Below are 19,153 nucleotides of genomic sequence, written 5' to 3'. Positions count from 1 at the left end.
GCTCGACTGTGCACGGACCGGAATTTCGCGACCACGGAATTCCGCCTGCTGTCAAACCCATAAACAAACTGTCAACGGCAACTTTTCGGAACTGTTATATCCATACATTTTTCAGCAGGTGGAATTCCGCGGCCATAAAATTCCGGTCCGTGTAACACCGCTTCTAGACGACCATCTTTGATACGGCGATAAATTTTCTGCGAGCTCTTTGTGCTAATAAAACATCTTAGTTTTAGAACAAAATGAAAGGCAACCGTGATTGTCGCGGGTTTGTGATTTTTTCACAGAAAGGCAACGCTCGCGTTTCGCGACATTACGATCGAAGTTAGCCATACTTTCGTGCTAAAACAAGGACGGTTTGACATATGGAAAAAATCGCCAAAAGTTGTCGCGGAAGATTTTTTAGGCCGTCTAGAAGCAGTGTAATGGCTAGCTTCGATTATTTCACCGCGAAACGCGAGTGTTGCCTTTCTGTGAAAAACTCACAAACCCGCGACAATCACGGTTGCTCTTGGTTTTGTTCTAAAACTGAGACGTTTGTTCAGAACAAGGAGCTCGCAGAAAATTTGTCACGGTTCAAAAGTTGATCACCTAGAAGCAGGGTTAGGCCGCAAATACACGGCGCGCGTTTCTGCGGGCGCGTTCGAACGCATATCCAGCATGAACATCTCTACGTTTCCGCGGTAGCGCGTTCAAATTACATTTCATTTCTATGCCTGGATTGTTACACTGCTTCTAGACGACCAGCTTTTGTACCGCAATACATTTTATGCGAGCTCTAAATTCTAAAAAACGTCTGAGTTTTACAGGGTTTACCAAGTCACTTTGCGATGTGAGCTGCACAATTCATCTCACTTGATACGTATTTCTATTCTGACGTGCTACTTCATTTGGACCGAAATAATTTTCTATTCCGCCGCATTCATTTTCATCCATTATATGAAGTCTTTTCACAGGGGATGTTAGCTGGAGCCGTCCGCAATGTTTACATTTTTTTCAAAAATAAATTTTTGGGCTTTTAGTGCTCATTTGTGATACAACTATGTTGTTTAACAAAGAATAGAAGTTTATCTTTGCTCCGCTGTAGCATTCTAGCCGAAACATGGGTTATTCATTGAGTTATAAGCAGATTTGACTGAGCAGGTTCAAATGCTAATATCTCAAAGAATAATCCATTTTTCGGCTAGAATGCTACAGCGGAGCAAAGATAAACTTCTATTCTTTGTTAAACAACATAGTTGTATCACAAATCAGCACTAAAAGCCCAAAAATTTATTTTTGAAAAAAATGTTAACATCGCGGACGGCTCCAGCTAACATCCCCTGTGAAAAGACTTCATATAATGGATGAAAATGAATGCGGCGGAATAGAAAATTATTTCGGGCCAAATGAAGTAGCACGTCAGAATAGAAATACGTATCAAGTGAGATGAATTGTGCAGCTCACATCGCAAAGTGACTTGGTAAACCCTGTAGAACAAAATCAAGAGCAACCGTGATTGTTGCGGGTTTGTGAGTTTTTCACAGAAAAGCAACGCTCACATTCGTGCTAACACAAGGATGGTTTGACAGATAGAAAGTGTCGCCAAAAATTGTCGCGGAAGATTTTTTGGGTCGTCTAGAAGTAGTGTTACACTACTTCTAGACGACCAACTTTTGTGACGCGACAAATTTTCTGCCAGCTCTTTATTCTAAAACAACATTTCAGTTTTTTAACAAAATCAGAGGCAACCGTGATTGTTGCGGGTTTGTGAAATTTTCACAGAAAGGCAACGCTTGCGTTTCGCGACTTTATGATCAAAGTAAGCCATACATTCGTGCTAAAACAAGGATGGTTTGACAGATAGTGTCGCAAAAAATTGTCGCGGAAGACTTTTTGGGTCGTCTAGAAGCAGTGTTAGACCAAAGCTTTTTTGCAATAGTTTTTTCGATCGAGTTCAATTCTTGACTTCACAATACGAATTGACCCAAGCACAAACACTCAATCCTGCATTTAAGTTTGAAACCAGCTTGAATTATTTTAGTACGAGAAATTGGTGGCGTTTTCGGTTACTTTATTATTTGCGGTAGTTCTGTCTGCAAAATTGAGCCACTTTTTATCGCGCGAGACGTCGCCGTGCGCGACGTTGTCGCTCTATGTCTACAGTAGAACGTCCATTATACGGGCAACTCGGGACCGGGCGGATTCCGGTAAATCGATTTTCACGGATAATGGTCCAAGAAATGTCAAACTCATATAAAAATTATAAAATTCACTGGTTTTATTAAGAATTCTCATTACACCAATCGATTAATACTAGTAGTATAATTTTTGAATCAATGAACAACTATGAACAACAATGGATTTAACAATTGTCTTTTATCACAAATGAAGTAAAAAAATATCACTAGCCACTAGATAGCTGCACTGCAAATGTTTTTGCTAACCCGATCATGGCAGAAAATGTTCGCCACGATAGACCAACTGTCAAATTCATGCACACGGTTAAGCCACCCGCCGGTTAATCCATCCCCGTATTATCGACGTTCTACTGTTTTTGAACAGTAATGCTGGTACCCCTGTACTTGCGCAAATTATACGGCAATACGCATCCTAAATGTCATCGACTATTTTTCTCATTGCTTGTCAAACCGTCCAACATCATCCGACCTGAGCAGACACCTTGTTTGAGTGTAGCATTAAAAACAAAGAAAACTGCGTAAAAGAGTTACGAAGTGTGAAAAAATTCGTTTTGCTGTGTTTTCTTCGTGCCAGTCGTTAACAAAAGAGTGTTTGCTTCAACTTTAACCCGTAGTTTGCATTAAAAACAGTACACGCGCACGATGCTCGATCTCGAAGTTACTCCAGAGCGTTCGCTCGGTTCGACCACCGAGAATTGGGAATTTGTTCTCGGTAAGCTTTGCAAAGCAACAGAACCTCCCTTCAGCATTCACGAATGATGAAACATCGAGTGTGTGTATGTGTGCATCTAGAGAGTTGGATTCGCTTTGCTGATTGCCACCAAACGATGCTTGCGTTATTTGTTCAGCCGTTTTTGACCAATGGATGATTAATTTAATTTTACCCCGTCCCGGGATCTTGCCACTTTGCAGCGCTAGATAGAATGCCGTTCAATATAGTATGAAAAATGAAAATGACGAAAATCATGCACAGCTTTTGTTGACACCAAAAGCGTATTCTAGGCATTTTGCAATCCACTCTCGATCCACGGGGGAGTGACCTTGGAAAAGGAAAGGTATCAGCAAAACCAAAATGCAACCCAAAACGACCTACTAGTACATTCGCGAATGGGACATTTGCTTCACCGTATGCATTTTCCATTTGGCAGTATCCGTATGCGTTTGATCGTGCAAATTCGATTCCTTTTGTTGTTTGTCGTTTCTTCTTTCCCTTGCCAGCAGTTGGACAAGGGCTGCTGTTGGGTTGGTACGTTTTGTATGTGTTTATAAGCAGCCTGTGAGTGTGTGTATGTGAGTACGAGTGAATGATGAAAAAAGCTCCCTCCTACACGGTGTAAAAGCGCGTCATACGCATACACCAGATGGGACCGTGCCTGTGTAGTGGTAAAATGTGTATGCTAGATAGCTCGCTTCACACTAATACTATGGTGTGGAATCAGCTGACAGCCTGTTTGAGATTGCGTGATGCACACATGAAGGAAAATAAACAACACAGTTTAACGATACGTTTTTCTGGCCTCGGCTACAGTGCATTTTGTTTCTATAAGAGTTCCAGGTTAAAAATTATGTATTATCTGCTTTTTAAAGTGATTCTAAAATTCTACGCCCCCAGTGCATCTTATCTCGTGAAAGTCTAACCTGCCTTTTACCTACTTTTAGGAATGCATTTTTCTCAAGCCGTTGCCATCATACAGTCGCAAGTAGGAATTATTAAGGGGGTGCAGGTGCTTTATTCTGACACGGTAAGCACATAATCAACCATGCGCAGCGTCGTCACTTACTACATTTGTTTAACACTTTTCAGGATCCGCTTAACGTAGACATTATTATAAATATGCCCCAAGACGGTATCCGTCTCATATTCGACCCGATTCAGCAGCGGCTAAAGACGATCGAGGTGTTCAACATGAAGCTAGTCAAGCTAAAGTACTGCTCTATGCCGTTCAACTCGCCCGAGGTTGTGCCATCGATCGAGGAAATCGAACATTCGTTCGGTGCGACCCATCCGGGCGTGTACGATGCGGCCAAGCAGCTATTTACGCTACATTTCCGAGGGTTAAGCTTCTACTTCCCGGTGGACAGTAAGCTGCAGCCCGGTTACGCACATGGGCTCGGCTCGTTGCACTTTCCCAGTGGTGCTTCCCCGGTCGTCTCGAAAATGGTTATCTACACGGGCGTGAACGTGCTTGACAGCCGACCACCTCCGCTGCCACTGTCCTGTTACCAGCAGCAGCTGTATCTAGGGGCAGCCACCGTGTTGCGCAGTGCGCATGGTACACGGGGGCTGCGGTTGCAGCTGTATAGTGAAGGGTCGATCCGGTCCCTAGAACCGAGGAAGCAGTGCCTAACGCGAGAAATAATATTTGGCGATAGCTGTCAGGATGTAGCCACCAATCTTGGTGCACCGTCCAGGTACGCATCGGAAAAGAATATTCGCTTAGGAAATTATGTGCCTTCTACACTTGCTGACGTTAGCTGTTTATTACTTGTAGGGTATTTTTTAAAAGTGAAGATAAGATGAAAATTCATTCCCCGAGCGCCCACCGACGTGTTCAGACTAAGCGGAGTGACTTCTTCTACAACTACTTTACCCTCGGCATCGACGTACTGTTCGATGCGCGCACGCACAAAACGAAGAAGATCATAATGCACACAAACTACCCTGGCCATTACAACTTTAACACGTATCATCGGTGTGAGTTTCACCTAGAATTAGCAGCGGATAAGTAAGTGGAAGCTTTTTTTATACAAAAACAGATGAAAAATAACAGTACCTTAAAGTGATAGTTAACAACTGAGCTATTCCGTTTTTTATTGTAGAGTCATCGAAGACGTACCACTTGATGCACCGGTTATGATAACGGCCTACTCCAAATGGGACGAAGTGGCGACTCGGTTGACCCCGTCAGAACGACCCGTGGTGCTTCATAGAGCCGGTTCGACCAACACGGCAAATGTATTTGGGTCTACGTTCTGCTACGGGTATCAGGATATCATCTTCGAGGTGATGCCGAACAACTATATTGCCTCAATAACACTCTACCAATCAGCGACACCATTTCACGTGGCCGATTGGAACGCAACCACTGGTAAAAGTAGCACCGGTAGCACTAGTAGCACTGCCAGCACGGCGCCGAGCAGTAGCAGCGATCTAAAAGCAGCGCTGCAAGACGCAAAACCATCGCAGTCCAAGATTCGAGTCACTGCATGACGCACGACTACTGCCGGTCGGAGCAGAGAAACGACCGGCGACAATAAGCGAAATTCCTTGTTGTAGGGAATGAGCCTCGAAACAACATCAACCTGTTGCTGTAAGTTGTACATCGTTGTTCATGCATCCGCTCCGCTCCATGCTAAGCATCACCGCCAATTAGTAAATCATCTATAAACATCATCCCTACGGTAAAACTTAAAAAAGGCGAATTCAATCGAAATCAACAACAAGGGCATATTATTAAAAACTTGTATTTAAATCCCTTTAAATTGCATTGCACATTACGCAAGCCATGCTCCTCTTCCTTTGGGGTTGTTTTTCGTTGCCCTCGGGTGAAGGAAGGTAGTGTCGAACTGTTTCAATTGTTTTACTATGTTTATTTTTCGATAGTTATTGGTTACATCTCTCTCTTTTATTTTCTTACAAAAACCGATAGACATATATATATATATATGATGGTTAGGATAATAGCAATCTAATTATAAGTTTCGAATGGTTAATGTTAAGCCGACTGCAACTTTGACATTTTTCGTTGCTGCTATTCTTTGGGATGTATAGTCGCGATATATGCGTTTGTGGCATTGACAAGAACACTTACGATAGGCAAGCGGATCTAGTTGATTACTAATTCCAATTTATCGAATAGCTTTAAGACGCGTTGCTGCTTAACACAACAACAACTTTGGAACTACAAAAAAAAACGGAAAGCATATAAGGTAAGGGTGATAAAACGAAAGAGATAACGCAAAAAAAAAGAATAAGAATGAACACAGATCATTAACTAAGCTACCAAAAACTGTACGTAAGCAATGTAAAATATGTTTCTAGTGCAGACTTACATAATGGCGTAGATGGACACCGTTTGTGGGAAACCCTGAAGTTCACCAGAGCTGGCTTGTGAATAGCTTCTCATAAATCCCATCGGCAACGTAGACTGTGGTCAACCCACACTCGCACTGTCCACCACCTTATGGCAGTACGGACTTTAGAAACGAAAAAAACGCGGAACCGCAAAAGAGCGACCATTGTGATTTAAAATATCTTTTTATGTTCTGTAAAAAGGTACCATAAAAATACGAAAAAGAAAGAAAATAAAAAACAGAAATATTGTAAGTTAAGACTCTTAAACGCAGTGGTTTTATTTGGCTGTGATATTTGAAGGAAAAACACAATTCTAGCAAATAGCTCCCTGGCGATCATGAATCATGCGGTCTACACTAGCAGTAGTACTATATTTTTTTTATTATATACAGAACCTCGACATACCCTGTCTACTTTTGGTTTAACCGGCGGGATTACTTGTCAGAGACCTCAAACGATTTACTAATCGATATTTGCTTCTGCATAAGATCGTCCTCGTTTACTCGCATTGTCATGGGAGGAATCAGGGCTGCGGCAACGACCCGATTTTCCGCATTTAAAAAATTAAACGTCGAACAAGCTTGCTCCGTTCCGAGCACTTCCACGTTGATCTTGTAGCGCTTCATAAAGTCGATAATCTTTTTGGAGAAGGTAGGCGTTATGGTGTGGTCGCCGATTCCCACCACGAGCACATCAATTTTCGGCTCAATAGCGCAGAACAAGCTCAACGACTCGTCGTTGATGTCCTCGTGGCTTTCGACGTTCCACGACAGCACGGTGCGGGAGAAGATGGCCATCGGTCCGATGACGACCATATCGTTATTGAGCCGGAATCCAAACTGGCTGTACGAGTTGATCATCAATCCAGCATCGGCCTCCTTGTTCAGAATCGTGACTGAAGTTTTACCATCACTTTCGTAGGTGGAGGACCGGCGAACCAGCGATGAGCTATCGGAAAGATACATTGCAACAAGAGAGATTGGTCATTACATAAAACATTATGTTCTACCAAATACTCAGAATTTACCAGAAGTTTCGACGCAGCGATTGATGCGCGATACGGCTCAGACCCTGGAGAACGTTCATGGCGAGGGACGAATAAACTGCAGGCCAATTTCTGAACGCAAAGCGGACACGATTGCGTGGACTTGGGAAATGTTTACAAATAACTTGCAGCTGTCAAACCAAAAGCCCACAGAAGATTTTGTTCCCCGTTCGACGTCTATTTTCCAAATTCCAAATGAGGATGATCTTATTCATGCATCGGAGAAACGCGGTAAAAATAATACGAAATCAAAATTTACTGTTATAGTAATTTAGTTAAACAAATATTCGATGAAACACATCATTTCGAAGGAAATTATAATGTTGGTTATCGCTCCATTCGAATTTGGACAGTTCTGCTTGACAGGTCTTCCGTCATCGCAAGCGCTGCATGCGCATGTATTTGTGCAACGAGCATAGGCCGAACGTAAGTTTTTTTTTCTGTTGCTCCGACAACTTTCTTGGCAAATACCGCTCCTTCCGCCAGGTATCGCCCTTGCTGGCCCGTGATCCAAAAAGAAAAAGCATCCGTGTTAGTGAAACTAAGCATTGTAGTTCGTCTAGTGAGTTTGCTGCCGTCGTCGTAGACCGACCAAAAATGTCAAATCGATTGCTAGCGCGTGTGCTAGAATAGATTAACACGAATCTGCATACCACAAACGGGTCTAAGTTATTTCCTCCACTGTACTCTAGTGCGGATAACTAGAATCAGGTTACTGTTCTTCACTTTGCCAATTGGAAACCCGTCCTGTACAGGCATTGAAAAACAGGTGCACTTCATCGTGAAAAGTTCAATAAACATTGATTGCGTTGCACAATTGTCGGGTCGAAAGCAGTGAAAGGATGTGAACATCGTCGGAGAAAAGGGCACAGTGAGATGACTGTGTGAGGTGTCGTGGTATCTGGAAGACTGCTGCTCCAAAAACCCCCCAAACGGTGTTTTCCGATGGTGCCGAGTTTCCCGTTCTCGGCCGGAACCCCTCCCCATGCGCTGGAAGATGGTTAATGAATGTGGGACGCTTCCGGGCTCTCGGCAAGAGGAGAAGTGGGTCAGATGAGTTGTAAATGTAGGAACCGAAGCAAAGAGAAGAACGAACGCACTCAGTGGCAAACTAGTGGGAAACGTGGACCGGACGTGGTGCGCTTGGCTATTGCTGGAGGTTTGTTGTAAAAAAGATGACAGGTGCATGAGCTGGAAACACAATACAGTGGCAATACAGAGCAACACGGTCGACAAAACACGAAAAAAAAGGTTGACCAACAACACATTCGACGCTCAGCAAAGGCAAGATAAGAGCCCTTGTTTTGCTAGTATTTACGATTGGTGAGAGTTATTTGCTTGATAGTGGAAGCTGGTAGTTTCGTTAGCTCCGTGGCCAACGTCAGCGTTGACGACGCCTACTACTAATATCAGCGCTGCTAGGGGCACGCGTCCTGTTCTCCTCACAACGAACGAAGTAGCACAGCGTTGTATTAATTAACTTCTCAAACAAGCCCTGCTCGTTGGATGAAATTAATCGGTACAAACCCGCTCCTCGGCTAATTACTCAACGACGACCTTTTGAAGTCAGCCTTTCACTATCTCCGATGAATGGAGCGAACGGTGGGGTAATGCTAGAGAAACTTTTATCATCTTTCAACGTAAATCAGCTGGGGGAAGGAAATATTGTAAGATGTGTGCATAATAGTGAATCATTTGATACAGTTTATTGCAGCAAACAGTGATAGTGCAAAATAGCAGCAACAAACCGTAAGCAGTGGATAGAAAAAACGTTGAATTCATGTTCACATGTGCATATGCCGAATGTGATGTTGTGTCCCGCTGGTCAAAATGTTAAGTGGCACAATCATACGCGTTTGTCGAGTGTGAGCAGCAATAGCTACAGCGTCAGTGAACAGTGATTAAACAAAAGCGTCGACTATGCTTTCCTTTTACGTCGAATCTAAGGAGGCGTCTGCGGAAGCCGTTCGGAACGACGTCCGGGAGGAAACAGCGCACGGCGCATAATAAAATACTGAACGGAAATTATCGTTTGAATCAACTCTGGCGTACGCCCCGTTGATGCTGGCCATTGATCGAACGTGATTGCTCGGCAATGTGCAAATGATGGCAACATCATTTTGCGATCTTAACAACATCACCAAATATAGAAAACAGCAGTGAGCAAAGCGCGAGCGGTCAAGATTGCTGGTCAGTGGAAAAGGGATTCTGTTTTCTACGGATACGCTAAAAAAACGCATCGTTTCGGTATTTGAAGGTAGACAAAACACTATCGCGTTTTCTCAAGCAAGCAACGCACAGTAGCAAAAGATGGACGAAGAGGCACTGATAGCACGAGCAAAGGAGGAACGGGAAAAAATATTCCAGCGCTACGACAAGGGCCGGGAACCGGGAGCCGAGATCGATCCGTGGGAGGATCCACAATTTGAAGTGTACCACCAGACGGATAGGTAAATTAAACATTAATTTTGCCATGGATCATGGAAATGATCAATATCAGTAACACTAATTTTAGTTAGTTTGAATAATTAATGAATGCAATAACACAGTTGCCACAACATATGATTGGCTAGTTTCGAAAGACATTCCTCCCATGCAAAACCATCTAAAGCACATGGAGGCGTTTACGTTTTTTGCTGGGCCTGTATTTGGAAGCTGTATTCCACATGCATACATGACTCCCACGGGTGGATACAAAAGTGCGTGGTAGAGCGCACTTTGCGTGGGCAGTTCCTATAGCACTGACTGCACCGTAAATAGCCGAATGGAGGAGGGCTATAGGTGTGCTTTATGTTGTGTTGTGCCCGCAACTGATTTGTTTCCTAATTTTAGTTTATTTCTAAAATCTATAATGTTTTTTGTATAATCAAATGGCTGATTAGTAATCATAAATTACAAATAATGTGCACTTTACGAAGGAAAATAATAATACATGTAAATTATTAAACTGTCCGAAATGTACGTAGACAACAAGGTTATTATTCTAGTAGTGGAGCCGGAAATATCCGCCTTCTTGGGCGGCTAACTTGTGTATGGAACAGATTCAATTTCAAGCGTTTATTTAATTGGTATGCTTGGTAGGTTCATCGAGCATACAAAATAGTACCTGAAGCACATCTATAGAAAGATAGTCAGAGAGATACGTTTATAAAGATATCGAACGGGTTAAACTGTTACATGTGTAAAAGACTCATTCAACATCACTGATATCATATGATTTTTCATTCCAGGTATGGATTCATACACGATCAAAGGTTACCGCGTAAACGCGAACCGCACGAAGCCAAAGCATTGGAAATCGAAATGGGACGGGTGAAGAAATGGCTCAAACTGCTCGGACATTCTTCGCAGCCAGCAAAGCGACCATGGGAAGATAAAGTAGTTCAGGCGAAGGTACGCAAACGCGTCTTCAAAGGAATACCGGAGAAGATTCGTGGACAGGTCTGGTGTAAGCTGCTCAATCTCGAGCAGGTGATGAAGGCCGAAGAGGGCAAGTACAAAAAGATGCTGGAGCTGGCTCGCAACTGGAGCACGGAAGCGCGTCAGATCGATAAAGACGTGAATCGACAGTTTCGCGATCACATTTTCTACCGCGAGCGTTACAGTGACATGCAGAAGAGTTTGTTTAATGTACTGGTAGCATACAGTATGTACAATTCGGAGGTACGTGGCGCATCATATCGTTTGTCTGAAGGGCCATCTTTACCCGATTGCTAAGTATCTTTGTCTCCGCCGCTAGGTTGGCTACTGCCAGGGAATGTCCGGACTAGCAGGAGTGCTGCTGATGTACTTGAAAGAAGAGGAGGCATTCTGGGCACTAAGCGTCCTGCTGGCGGATGCAAAGTTCGCAATGCACGGTCTATTCATCGAAGGTAAATCGTGTGACAACCGTTGTCGATCTTGAACATAGTCGGTGGCGGGTTCTGCGAGGTTTTATTCTGTGTGTTTTTTTGAACATTGCACGACATCCTTCTTTGCAGGCTTCCCGAAGCTGACCCGTTTTCTAGCACATCACGACAAAATCATAACCAAATTCATACCAAAGCTTAAGAAACACTTTGATCAGTGCAATCTCGACTCGATCCTGTACTCGTTAAAATGGTTCTTTGTTGTGTTTATCGAAAGGGTACGTTTTCTGTTCTTTGTTATGTGGATGCAGATTATCTTCCAATGTGCTTCAACATCTAACCATTTTTATGTTTCTTGTCTGTTTTCTGCTTTTCTGGCGGTGGGTTGCTCAATGCTGTGATACACGCACAACATCGCTCGCAAACGAACACTATCACGATGGATGGTTTATTTTGTACCCATATACACGATAACAATACAATGCGTTTGTCCATATGTTTGTCTCTGTGTATGTGTGTGTGTGTGTGTTTTATGCATGCGTGTTTTGTCCCTTTGCTGTTCACAAACGACGTGCAGATTCCGTTCAGTTTGTGTCTGCGCGTTTGGGACATTTATCTGCTCGATGGAGAAAAGGTGGTCACAGCAATGGCTTATAACATACTGCGTATGCACAAGCAATATATACTGAAGCTACGGGATATGGATCAAATTGTGCAGTATATACAGGTAAACTATAGTTTCGATAATGCATTGCTGATATTTTTTGTTATTCATCCCGATCGTTACTACCGCATGGCATTCTGACATCTTTATTTGTTTCTACAGACACGGCTATGTGAAGACTTTGGCTACGACGACGATACGGTAATTAAGAATCTAGAGCAATGCATGGAAGAACTGCGTAAGGCAGGTTTAGAGCTGCCACCGCCACCGAGTGAAATCGAACTTCCGAAAAAAGAATTCGGCGTATTCGTGGAGCCCACTGCGGCCGCACAGGTAACAGCGTTCGATCCCGGAATAAAAAACTTTCTTCTCCCTGTGTCATTTCTTTCATAAACTACTGCTACCTGTTTCAGATTGGACGACGAAAGCAGGAATTTAGCGAAACAGAAAAAGAAGTCACAGAAACAGTAAAGCTCAAGTAAGTGTTCATATCTTTACGAAAGCTACAAAAAATGAATGTATGATGATTATGGTTATAATCTTCTCCCTTTCCTTTAGGCGTGAAATAACCGAACAGGAAATTGCGAATCTCAACCGAATCGCTACCGCTCCAGGAGGTTCAACACAACAGCTAAATACAGGTAAGCACCTTTGTGTCTTATTAAGCAACAGCAAAAAGTTTGAAAAACGAAACGAAATAACGCCATTCATGATGCTACTCACGAATACCGGGTGATGTTTAGTGCATCAGTAAATGTTCTCATTCGTTCTCACATTTTCGTATGTTTTCTTCTAACACGCAGTATTGCCCCGGGTTTGCATTTGAGGCGTATATTTCAATTTCTGCTTGTGTTTCTTGCTCCACCCTAATGCTTGTCGGTGACATTGTAAAGAGGCAAGGTGTGTAGTTATGATGTTGTTCGACTCAGTTGTCTGTAAAATTCTTATGTAATATCTGCTTACTGGATAAAGCACTGTACAACCGCTCTGCACAAAGCCAAAACAAAAATTATAACGAACTCTTTCTATTCGTTTGCACTACGAGCTGCTTAACGAGGCCATCGTTTACCGGACTATGCACATTTTGAAACACAAACAGCAACTATCCCGTTCTTAGACAATGTAGCAAATTAAACCCATGTTCATGTGTTTCTTTTTTTAATTGCAGTACACATTCCGGAGTCGGAAGATGGTGGATCGCTTCTAGGAAGCTCACGTAAATCGCTGGCCGATACCTCCGTTACATCCACCGCAGATTTGAGCGTGCTCTCCGGTGGGCAAAGCCAGCGGTCACACCAAGCTTTCGATTTCTGCGTCGACGAACAGAATATCATACCAAGTGAGGACGAGGGCGATGGAGAAAGCAGTCCAGTGTAAGTAGTTCTTTTCCATTTGCAATCAGTTGGATGTGCAATTGTTTGTGTGTTTAGTGGTAAAAAAACAAGACTAAATGGGAAACCCTATATCTTCCCTATGTTTGGAGGATACCATCCCTATGTTTAAGGATACCTTCCCTCATAACCCTATGTAATCATCATATGTTTGGAACATACCATCCCTCATATGCTGCGCATTGCTGACTCCAGTTCCATCAATGCTAAATCAGGATTGTTATCACATCGTGTAGAATGTTAGACATTATTCATTCCTTAGACGATTATGATTTTCTGTTTCCACATCATCGTAGTGTGTACGTGTATGTGTCTGTGCGCGCTTGTCATGCTGGTGCATTTTTATTGTGTATATCAGCATTTGATTGCTGCAATGTTAGCCGTTATTGTAGAATAGCGTCTCATAGTTGGCTAGAGCGCATTTGGCAGCCTTCCGCGCCGAAACAAAAGGTCGCCTAAGGAGTGTAATAATATGCGTATTCTTTGTACCGTTTTTCCTCTTCCTAAGACGTGGTTTTGTTTCAGATCAAGGCGAAAACAATCGTCGGTGCCATCGGCGTCGCATGGTACCAGTAGTGGTGCCGCGAACGCCACCGCCTCCACCTCCACGACGAGGACGGTCAGGCTTAGAAGTGCAACGTAAGTCCAGTGTGATGCTAGTATGCGCAAGCGTGCCGCTGTGCATGTGAGCTAATTGTTCTCTAGACGCACTAGGTGGAGAGTATAGACTGAGTTAATTGCCAAGGTTCGGAGTGTGACTATCCTTCAAATGATGGATAATGTTCCTGCCATGTATAAAACGCTTAATAACCTCTGTTTTTTTCTATTGCAAAATTACTTTTGTTTTGTATATATTCTAAATGGTGTACATATTTATTTATTGTTGATTGTTCCTGTTTATTTCTATTGAGTAGCACGTTTATTTTACATGTTAAGATAGTACGTTTTGCTAATTTTAGTCTATTTGGGGTTTGGTTGGATTGAGCTAGTTGGATGTAATTACGGGATTGTTGGTTTCCATACTCCTTCTCCAGCATTTATCAGTCAGCATTTGTTAGGCAGGAGAATGAATAAAAATCAAGTTCGGTCGTTCAATGAACCGTTCAATGAAACTATTAAACCATTCAATGATCTTCCATAATCCATATGTAAGATAGCTAAAATGAAAATGCTCTACGTCTTTTATCACGATGTTTAGGGGCGGATTAAGCACTACGTAAATTAATCGGCTGTGTGAAACCCCGAGGTGATGAAGAAACGAAGGGTTTCTCGTATATATTGTAATGTTATTGTACATTAGAAAAATAATGGTCACATTCGATTTATTTAAGAGCTCGAGATTGTGATCAATTGACACTGTATGTATTATGGTTTTACTATGCACGTTGTTAATAGTAAATAAGAGTTTACACTTCGTAAAAACTTCTTGTAATGGAAGTGGTTTTCAATGACATTAAAGTGCACCATTATAGCACACGCTAACCTGCAAGATGCATTCTATTCATTATGTTTATTACTGATATGTTTTCCTTGTTCTATTTCAAAGATCCGCCATCGGTGCAACGAGTGTGGTAGAGCGTAGTCCTTCAGCCCTCCAGCTAATGACTCCTCGAGCAATGTCTCCACACGATGTAGTGCGCATTTACGTACCACCAGCACCGCCAGAAGAGCTACATCACGGGGCATTAGGCTTTGAGACGTCCTCCAGCGTCAATAATCACGATCGGCCAACGGTATCCAGCGCAAATGGGACGGAACTGCGCCGTAATCGTTCTTCGCGTGCCAGTTACAACGACGAGGACGAAGACGAAGAATCAAAAACGCGTCGTAACAGTGAGATTGATCTGTATCTACAGCAATCGATTAGTTCAAAAATGCCCGGAGCCACAACGGCCAACGGTAATGTAACGGCCGGTTATGGAAGTGGCAGATTTTCGAACTACGCTAGTGGCGATTTTCAGGGTCAGCAGCAACCGTCTGCATACCCTGCTGCACCATTGTCTCCGTCCGCGTCCCAGAATTACGCTTCGAATGGACGTTCCACGTCGTCGTCCCGGCGTGGCAGTATGTCAAGGAAATCTCCAGCACCGACGCTGGACAGTGAATTCATCATCGAGTGTAGCCACCTGAAAAACCGCAAATATGTGCCACCGGATCATCACAGCAGCCACAACAGCCTGGTGCTGAGCGTTGGCGGTGGTTTACCAATGTACGGTAGCCGCAACGGTTCAGAATCTAACATACATCGCATGACATCGTTCGAGGAGCTGGCTAAGGCGAAACTACAGCAGCACCTATCCGGCAGCAGTGGTAGTGGGGCAATCGCGGGCAGTAGCAGTAGCTTGTTGAAAACTACCACGGAAGACGCCTATGTTGTGCGACAAACGGTATCGGTAACGAAAACGTCCGGATCTATCAGCCGAATGGCGAGAAGCGAAATCTATGAGTCGATTGAAAGCAGAGAAGAATCGCACTATGACAGTCCTCGCCGCCAACGGCAACCAGATAATACGCCGTCTGATTTGTACGAAGGCGCCGGTAGTCCGATGCATAGTCAAAAAACTTCCCGAGGTCACAAAAGCGATTACAACATTCAGTATCGAAATCTTTCACCGCAGGGCGCCAGTGCTGGCGCACCAATGTCACCGATGAGTGACGGTGGAGGCGATTGGGTGGAATATCGACAGATGAAAGCATCCTCCAGGCAAAACAGTGGCAATGATAGTTCGCCGTTTGATTACGATCCATTACCCACGGACGGTGCAGCGATTGTCGCCAAGAAACGCTACAATCGGTTCTTCAACAACGACGAGGAGGAGGATGAGTATGAAGAAGATGAGACGACGAATGGCGGAACCACAGTGGCCACTCACCGACATCGGGAAGATGAAGACAAGTTACTGACTAAATCGTCCGATGATTCATCCACCAGCCCTCCTCCAGTAAGTCGCCCTTCACAGTTGCCCCACTATCAGCGATCAAGTGCTGGGTCCGGTACGGGTAGTCACCAACGTCAGCGACCTCGCCAAAGACAACCACCAATCGTGTCGCACTCCCAGCCTCAGAATGGTACGACGCCAACAAATGAAACGGTACCGCTTTTACCCGTGTCTCCAACAAGCAGCAGCAATCTATCTGGCAAAAAGGCATCACACTTCATTCCGCTGGTCCGTTCTGACGGTACCGCCAGCCCTCTCCCATCATCGGCCATTCCCGTCAGTAGTATTAAGCGTAAGATTTCGTCCGAATCCTCATATTGTCCGGCGAGTTCGTCGACCACCAGCACACCAACCGGCACGCGACGTCGCGACTCGAACGCTTCAGCCAACGGAATCCAGTCTCCACCGGCCGGTAGCCACTCGCGTATTCCCGTTGGGTTGAAATCACCCACATCACCAACGGGATCGCTACAAGGCTCTTTTCGCTCCGGCATTCCGACACAAAAATCCTCCAGATTGCCCACTTCCAAACCAACCGATGTTGGCGAACGTTTGCCTCAGTATCAGTACGGTACGGCTTCAGGGCCGGCATCGTTAGCTCTCTCACCACCGGCATCGTCGCTTCAAAGAGCAGGAAGCGGCCAAGGAGGCGAATATTCTACCACCAGACTAGGATCGTCCCGTTCGGCTCATCAGATTCAATCAGACTCGAATAAGATTCGCATTCAGATTAATCCTTCACAGTCGTACAGCAACAGCAGCACGACGGGAGGATAAATTTGAGCTTACTGCCCGTAACAACCAGCATTATTTACGTTTCCTTTTTAGAACTCTAGAGCAATAGAGATGGTAATGAGTAGAGGTTTATCGAGTATTTAAACCACGAGTCCAAATGGTGTGTATAAGACCATTTGAAAAAGAAGTTTGTTGATCTGATGGGATTCTCAATAGATGCTACTTACACAAACAACAGAGATAAGAAATGTAGCCCATACCAATTCCTTGGTTAGAATTTTAGTATATATTTTTTTAAATATTATTCGCTATCGAATGTGGATGCTAAGCTAAGATGTCTAGCTTCGCTCGAATCTGCTTTCTCTGCCCCTCAAATGCATTCCATTTTCTATAACGCATAATGCAACCCAAATATATGATGTAAGTTCGTTACTCAATTTGTTTTCTTAGCCTGCAGAAGGAGCTCTCTAGCTGATTATTTACATTTCGATATTATTAAAGTTACAAATTCGAAACATTAGAAACCCTTTGCTCGTTTGCTTGTTTCCGTTTTCCGAGCGGTACGGACTGCATTCCTGAACCAATCTGTAAAAATGCTACTAGCAAGCAAAAAGAATTTCCTTCCCGTCCGGTCATACCCTAAGGTAAGCGAAAGAGAGTAGTACTGTTCAGTGGATATTACATTTCTCTTCCTGCAAAGCAATAACAAAAGTGACTGATATTTGTCTATAGGTTTTAATCCGCTAGCTTCAAAAGAAAAGTATTTTATAAACCGCACGTTTTGTTCGCATGGGTCCGCGGTTCTCTTTCAAAACATTTTGTGGTCGTCAATAGGAACTCTAAATGTTTTTTTTTTATGAGCGAAGAACCTAAACTTCGATCCGCATTTATCGTGCGACAATGGTACAATAACACTGTCGACAATATCGAATATCGTCTGCATTAACGTGACAGTTCCGCGTAACCCGTAGCCCGAAGAGGGAAGTTAGGAAAACAGAATGTAAATTATCGCTACTTTGCAAAGCCTTTGCCTGTTCCACAATGTTTGATTAAGTTTGTCCTTGCTTGCTTATATATATACGATTCAAATCGAACATGACCATGTACGTATAGCGCAAGAAACTGTTAATTCTAGGGGCATAAATCAAACCGTTCCAAACTACTCGTATGATGTTAGCATCGAATGAAATTCGAAGCAGATAAAATGCATTTCGTCTTGTTACACTCGAAAAGTTTCGTTATCAATCTGCCCCTACTCGTAGCGAGATTATAAAATCGACGTGATGCAGTGCATGTGTGTGTGTATAACATAAGTTTCGATGGCAAACAGCCACCGATGGTTCCGTGTCCTGCTTTTTGCCTTAGGCGGGGTGGAGAAAACAATGCGCTAAAAAGAAGACAGATGCTATTCAATATATGAATATATTTTCCACAGAGCTATGCAAAGGACAGAAGCATAGATGCGTCTTAAAACAGTATGTAGTACCCTGCATTGGTTTGTTTGATAGCTACAACTCAATCCAGTTTGTAGGACCGAAATAACGCCAAAACATTATTCCATTAACCGTTAAATTACAGACCCATCTACTATAAAATGTTGCACTAAACGTAGGAATGTGCAATTCCAATAGCAACAATGGTACTAAACAAATGTAAATTGCCAACCGTATGAATACGAAGACAGAAGAGAGTACGTGGGAACGCGGTTCAAGTTTCATGGTTTTTCACAAGTTTGGAAAAGTTAGTAATTGATTTAAAGAAAGATATTTATTTTACCCCTGATCATCACTCATACACACATACACTAACAGAAACGGGTTTAATTTTTCTTTTCTCACTTCACCAAAAACAAAAACCGCATCCCCGAACGATGCAAAACAATTCAAAGAATTTCCACTGAATGTGTGTACTAGTGTTTACGCTGAAGCGCATTTTTTTAAAATAAAAAAAAAAACAAAATACAAAACAAGTTACTGCATTGACGAAGACCGCATATAAGATATATAGGCTGTATATAAACCGAAAACTCACTTCTTCTCAAAGAATTACGTACAAAGAATTGTGACCCCAAATCAGAGTAAATTTTATTATTAATAATGTTTATTACGTTTTGTTTGTTTGTTTGTTTGTTTGTTCGTTCTTTCTTTTGTTATTTTGCTTTTCTTTCTCTTCCTGTGCATAGTTCAAAGTAGTAGCCGTAGAGTAACGGCAATATAATGCCTGTAGCCCGTGCTCGCCACCATGTGTGTTTCAAACTATCGCCGGCAGCTCCAACA

The 19,153-nt window shown here is 43.2% G+C and overlaps 3 protein-coding genes across 14 annotated transcripts; 2 read left to right on the top strand and 1 right to left on the bottom strand.

Annotated features, from left to right (window-relative positions):
- Positions 1-2,629: 2,629 nt before the first annotated feature.
- On the top strand, positions 2,630-6,522 carry LOC1271560 (PHAF1 protein CG7083). The gene is made up of 5 exons (XM_310381.4): positions 2,630-2,892; positions 3,840-3,922; positions 3,985-4,592; positions 4,673-4,906; positions 5,001-6,522. The coding sequence occupies exons 1-5, from the start codon at positions 2,823-2,825 to the stop codon at positions 5,389-5,391; spliced, it is 1,386 nt and encodes a 461-aa protein (XP_310381.3). The 5' UTR covers positions 2,630-2,822; the 3' UTR covers positions 5,392-6,522.
- Positions 6,502-7,681, bottom strand: LOC1271559 (NADH dehydrogenase [ubiquinone] 1 alpha subcomplex assembly factor 3). The gene is made up of 2 exons (XM_310380.3): positions 7,283-7,681; positions 6,502-7,203 (listed from the first exon to the last, which is right to left on the bottom strand). The coding sequence occupies exons 1-2, from the start codon at positions 7,339-7,341 to the stop codon at positions 6,690-6,692; spliced, it is 573 nt and encodes a 190-aa protein (XP_310380.3). The 5' UTR covers positions 7,342-7,681; the 3' UTR covers positions 6,502-6,689.
- A 61-nt stretch (positions 7,682-7,742) lies between these two features.
- LOC1271558 (uncharacterized) lies at positions 7,743-17,871 on the top strand. 12 transcript variants are annotated; one of them, XM_061640963.1, is made up of 12 exons: positions 7,743-7,862; positions 9,005-9,750; positions 10,531-10,963; positions 11,040-11,172; positions 11,281-11,426; positions 11,726-11,875; positions 11,975-12,145; positions 12,226-12,290; positions 12,371-12,453; positions 12,981-13,185; positions 13,729-13,842; positions 14,750-17,871. In XM_061640963.1, the coding sequence occupies exons 2-12, from the start codon at positions 9,611-9,613 to the stop codon at positions 16,917-16,919; spliced, it is 3,810 nt and encodes a 1,269-aa protein (XP_061496947.1). In that variant the 5' UTR covers positions 7,743-7,862; positions 9,005-9,610; the 3' UTR covers positions 16,920-17,871. The 12 variants fall into 12 exon arrangements, with proteins under 12 accessions (XP_061496947.1, XP_061496957.1, XP_061496953.1 ...); XM_061640969.1 differs by having other exon boundaries at positions 7,767-7,862; positions 9,015-9,750; XM_061640968.1 differs by having other exon boundaries at positions 7,836-7,962.
- The last annotated feature ends 1,282 nt before the right edge of the window (positions 17,872-19,153 follow it).

The sequence above is a fragment of the Anopheles gambiae genome, chromosome 2, assembly GCF_943734735.2.
Source record: "Anopheles gambiae chromosome 2, idAnoGambNW_F1_1, whole genome shotgun sequence".
NCBI lineage: Eukaryota > Metazoa > Arthropoda > Insecta > Diptera > Culicidae > Anopheles > Anopheles gambiae.
Note: the sequence above shows the minus strand (reverse complement) of the source record. Positions and strands in the feature narration are given on the sequence as shown.

What these genes read in the sequence shown, in the direction of transcription:
- LOC1271559 (XM_310380.3), bottom strand. Translation starts at nt 7,341, where the DNA reads ATGAACGTTCTCCAGGGTCTGAGCCGTATCGCGCATCAATCGCTGCGT. An exon ending in TCGCTGCGTCGAAACTTCTG is followed by an intron (nt 7,204 to 7,282) that starts GTAAATTCTGAG and finishes TCTTTCCGATAG; the next exon opens with CTCATCGCTGGTTCGCCGGT.
- LOC1271558 (XM_061640963.1), top strand. Translation starts at nt 9,611, where the DNA reads ATGGACGAAGAGGCACTGATAGCACGAGCAAAGGAGGAACGGGAAAAA. An exon ending in GCACGGTCTATTCATCGAAG is followed by an intron (nt 11,173 to 11,280) that starts GTAAATCGTGTG and finishes CCTTCTTTGCAG; the next exon opens with GCTTCCCGAAGCTGACCCGT. An exon ending in GATGGAGAAAGCAGTCCAGT is followed by an intron (nt 13,186 to 13,728) that starts GTAAGTAGTTCT and finishes GTTTTGTTTCAG; the next exon opens with ATCAAGGCGAAAACAATCGT.
- LOC1271560 (XM_310381.4), top strand. Translation starts at nt 2,823, where the DNA reads ATGCTCGATCTCGAAGTTACTCCAGAGCGTTCGCTCGGTTCGACCACC. An exon ending in GAATTGGGAATTTGTTCTCG is followed by an intron (nt 2,893 to 3,839) that starts GTAAGCTTTGCA and finishes ACCTACTTTTAG; the next exon opens with GAATGCATTTTTCTCAAGCC. An exon ending in AATCTTGGTGCACCGTCCAG is followed by an intron (nt 4,593 to 4,672) that starts GTACGCATCGGA and finishes TATTACTTGTAG; the next exon opens with GGTATTTTTTAAAAGTGAAG.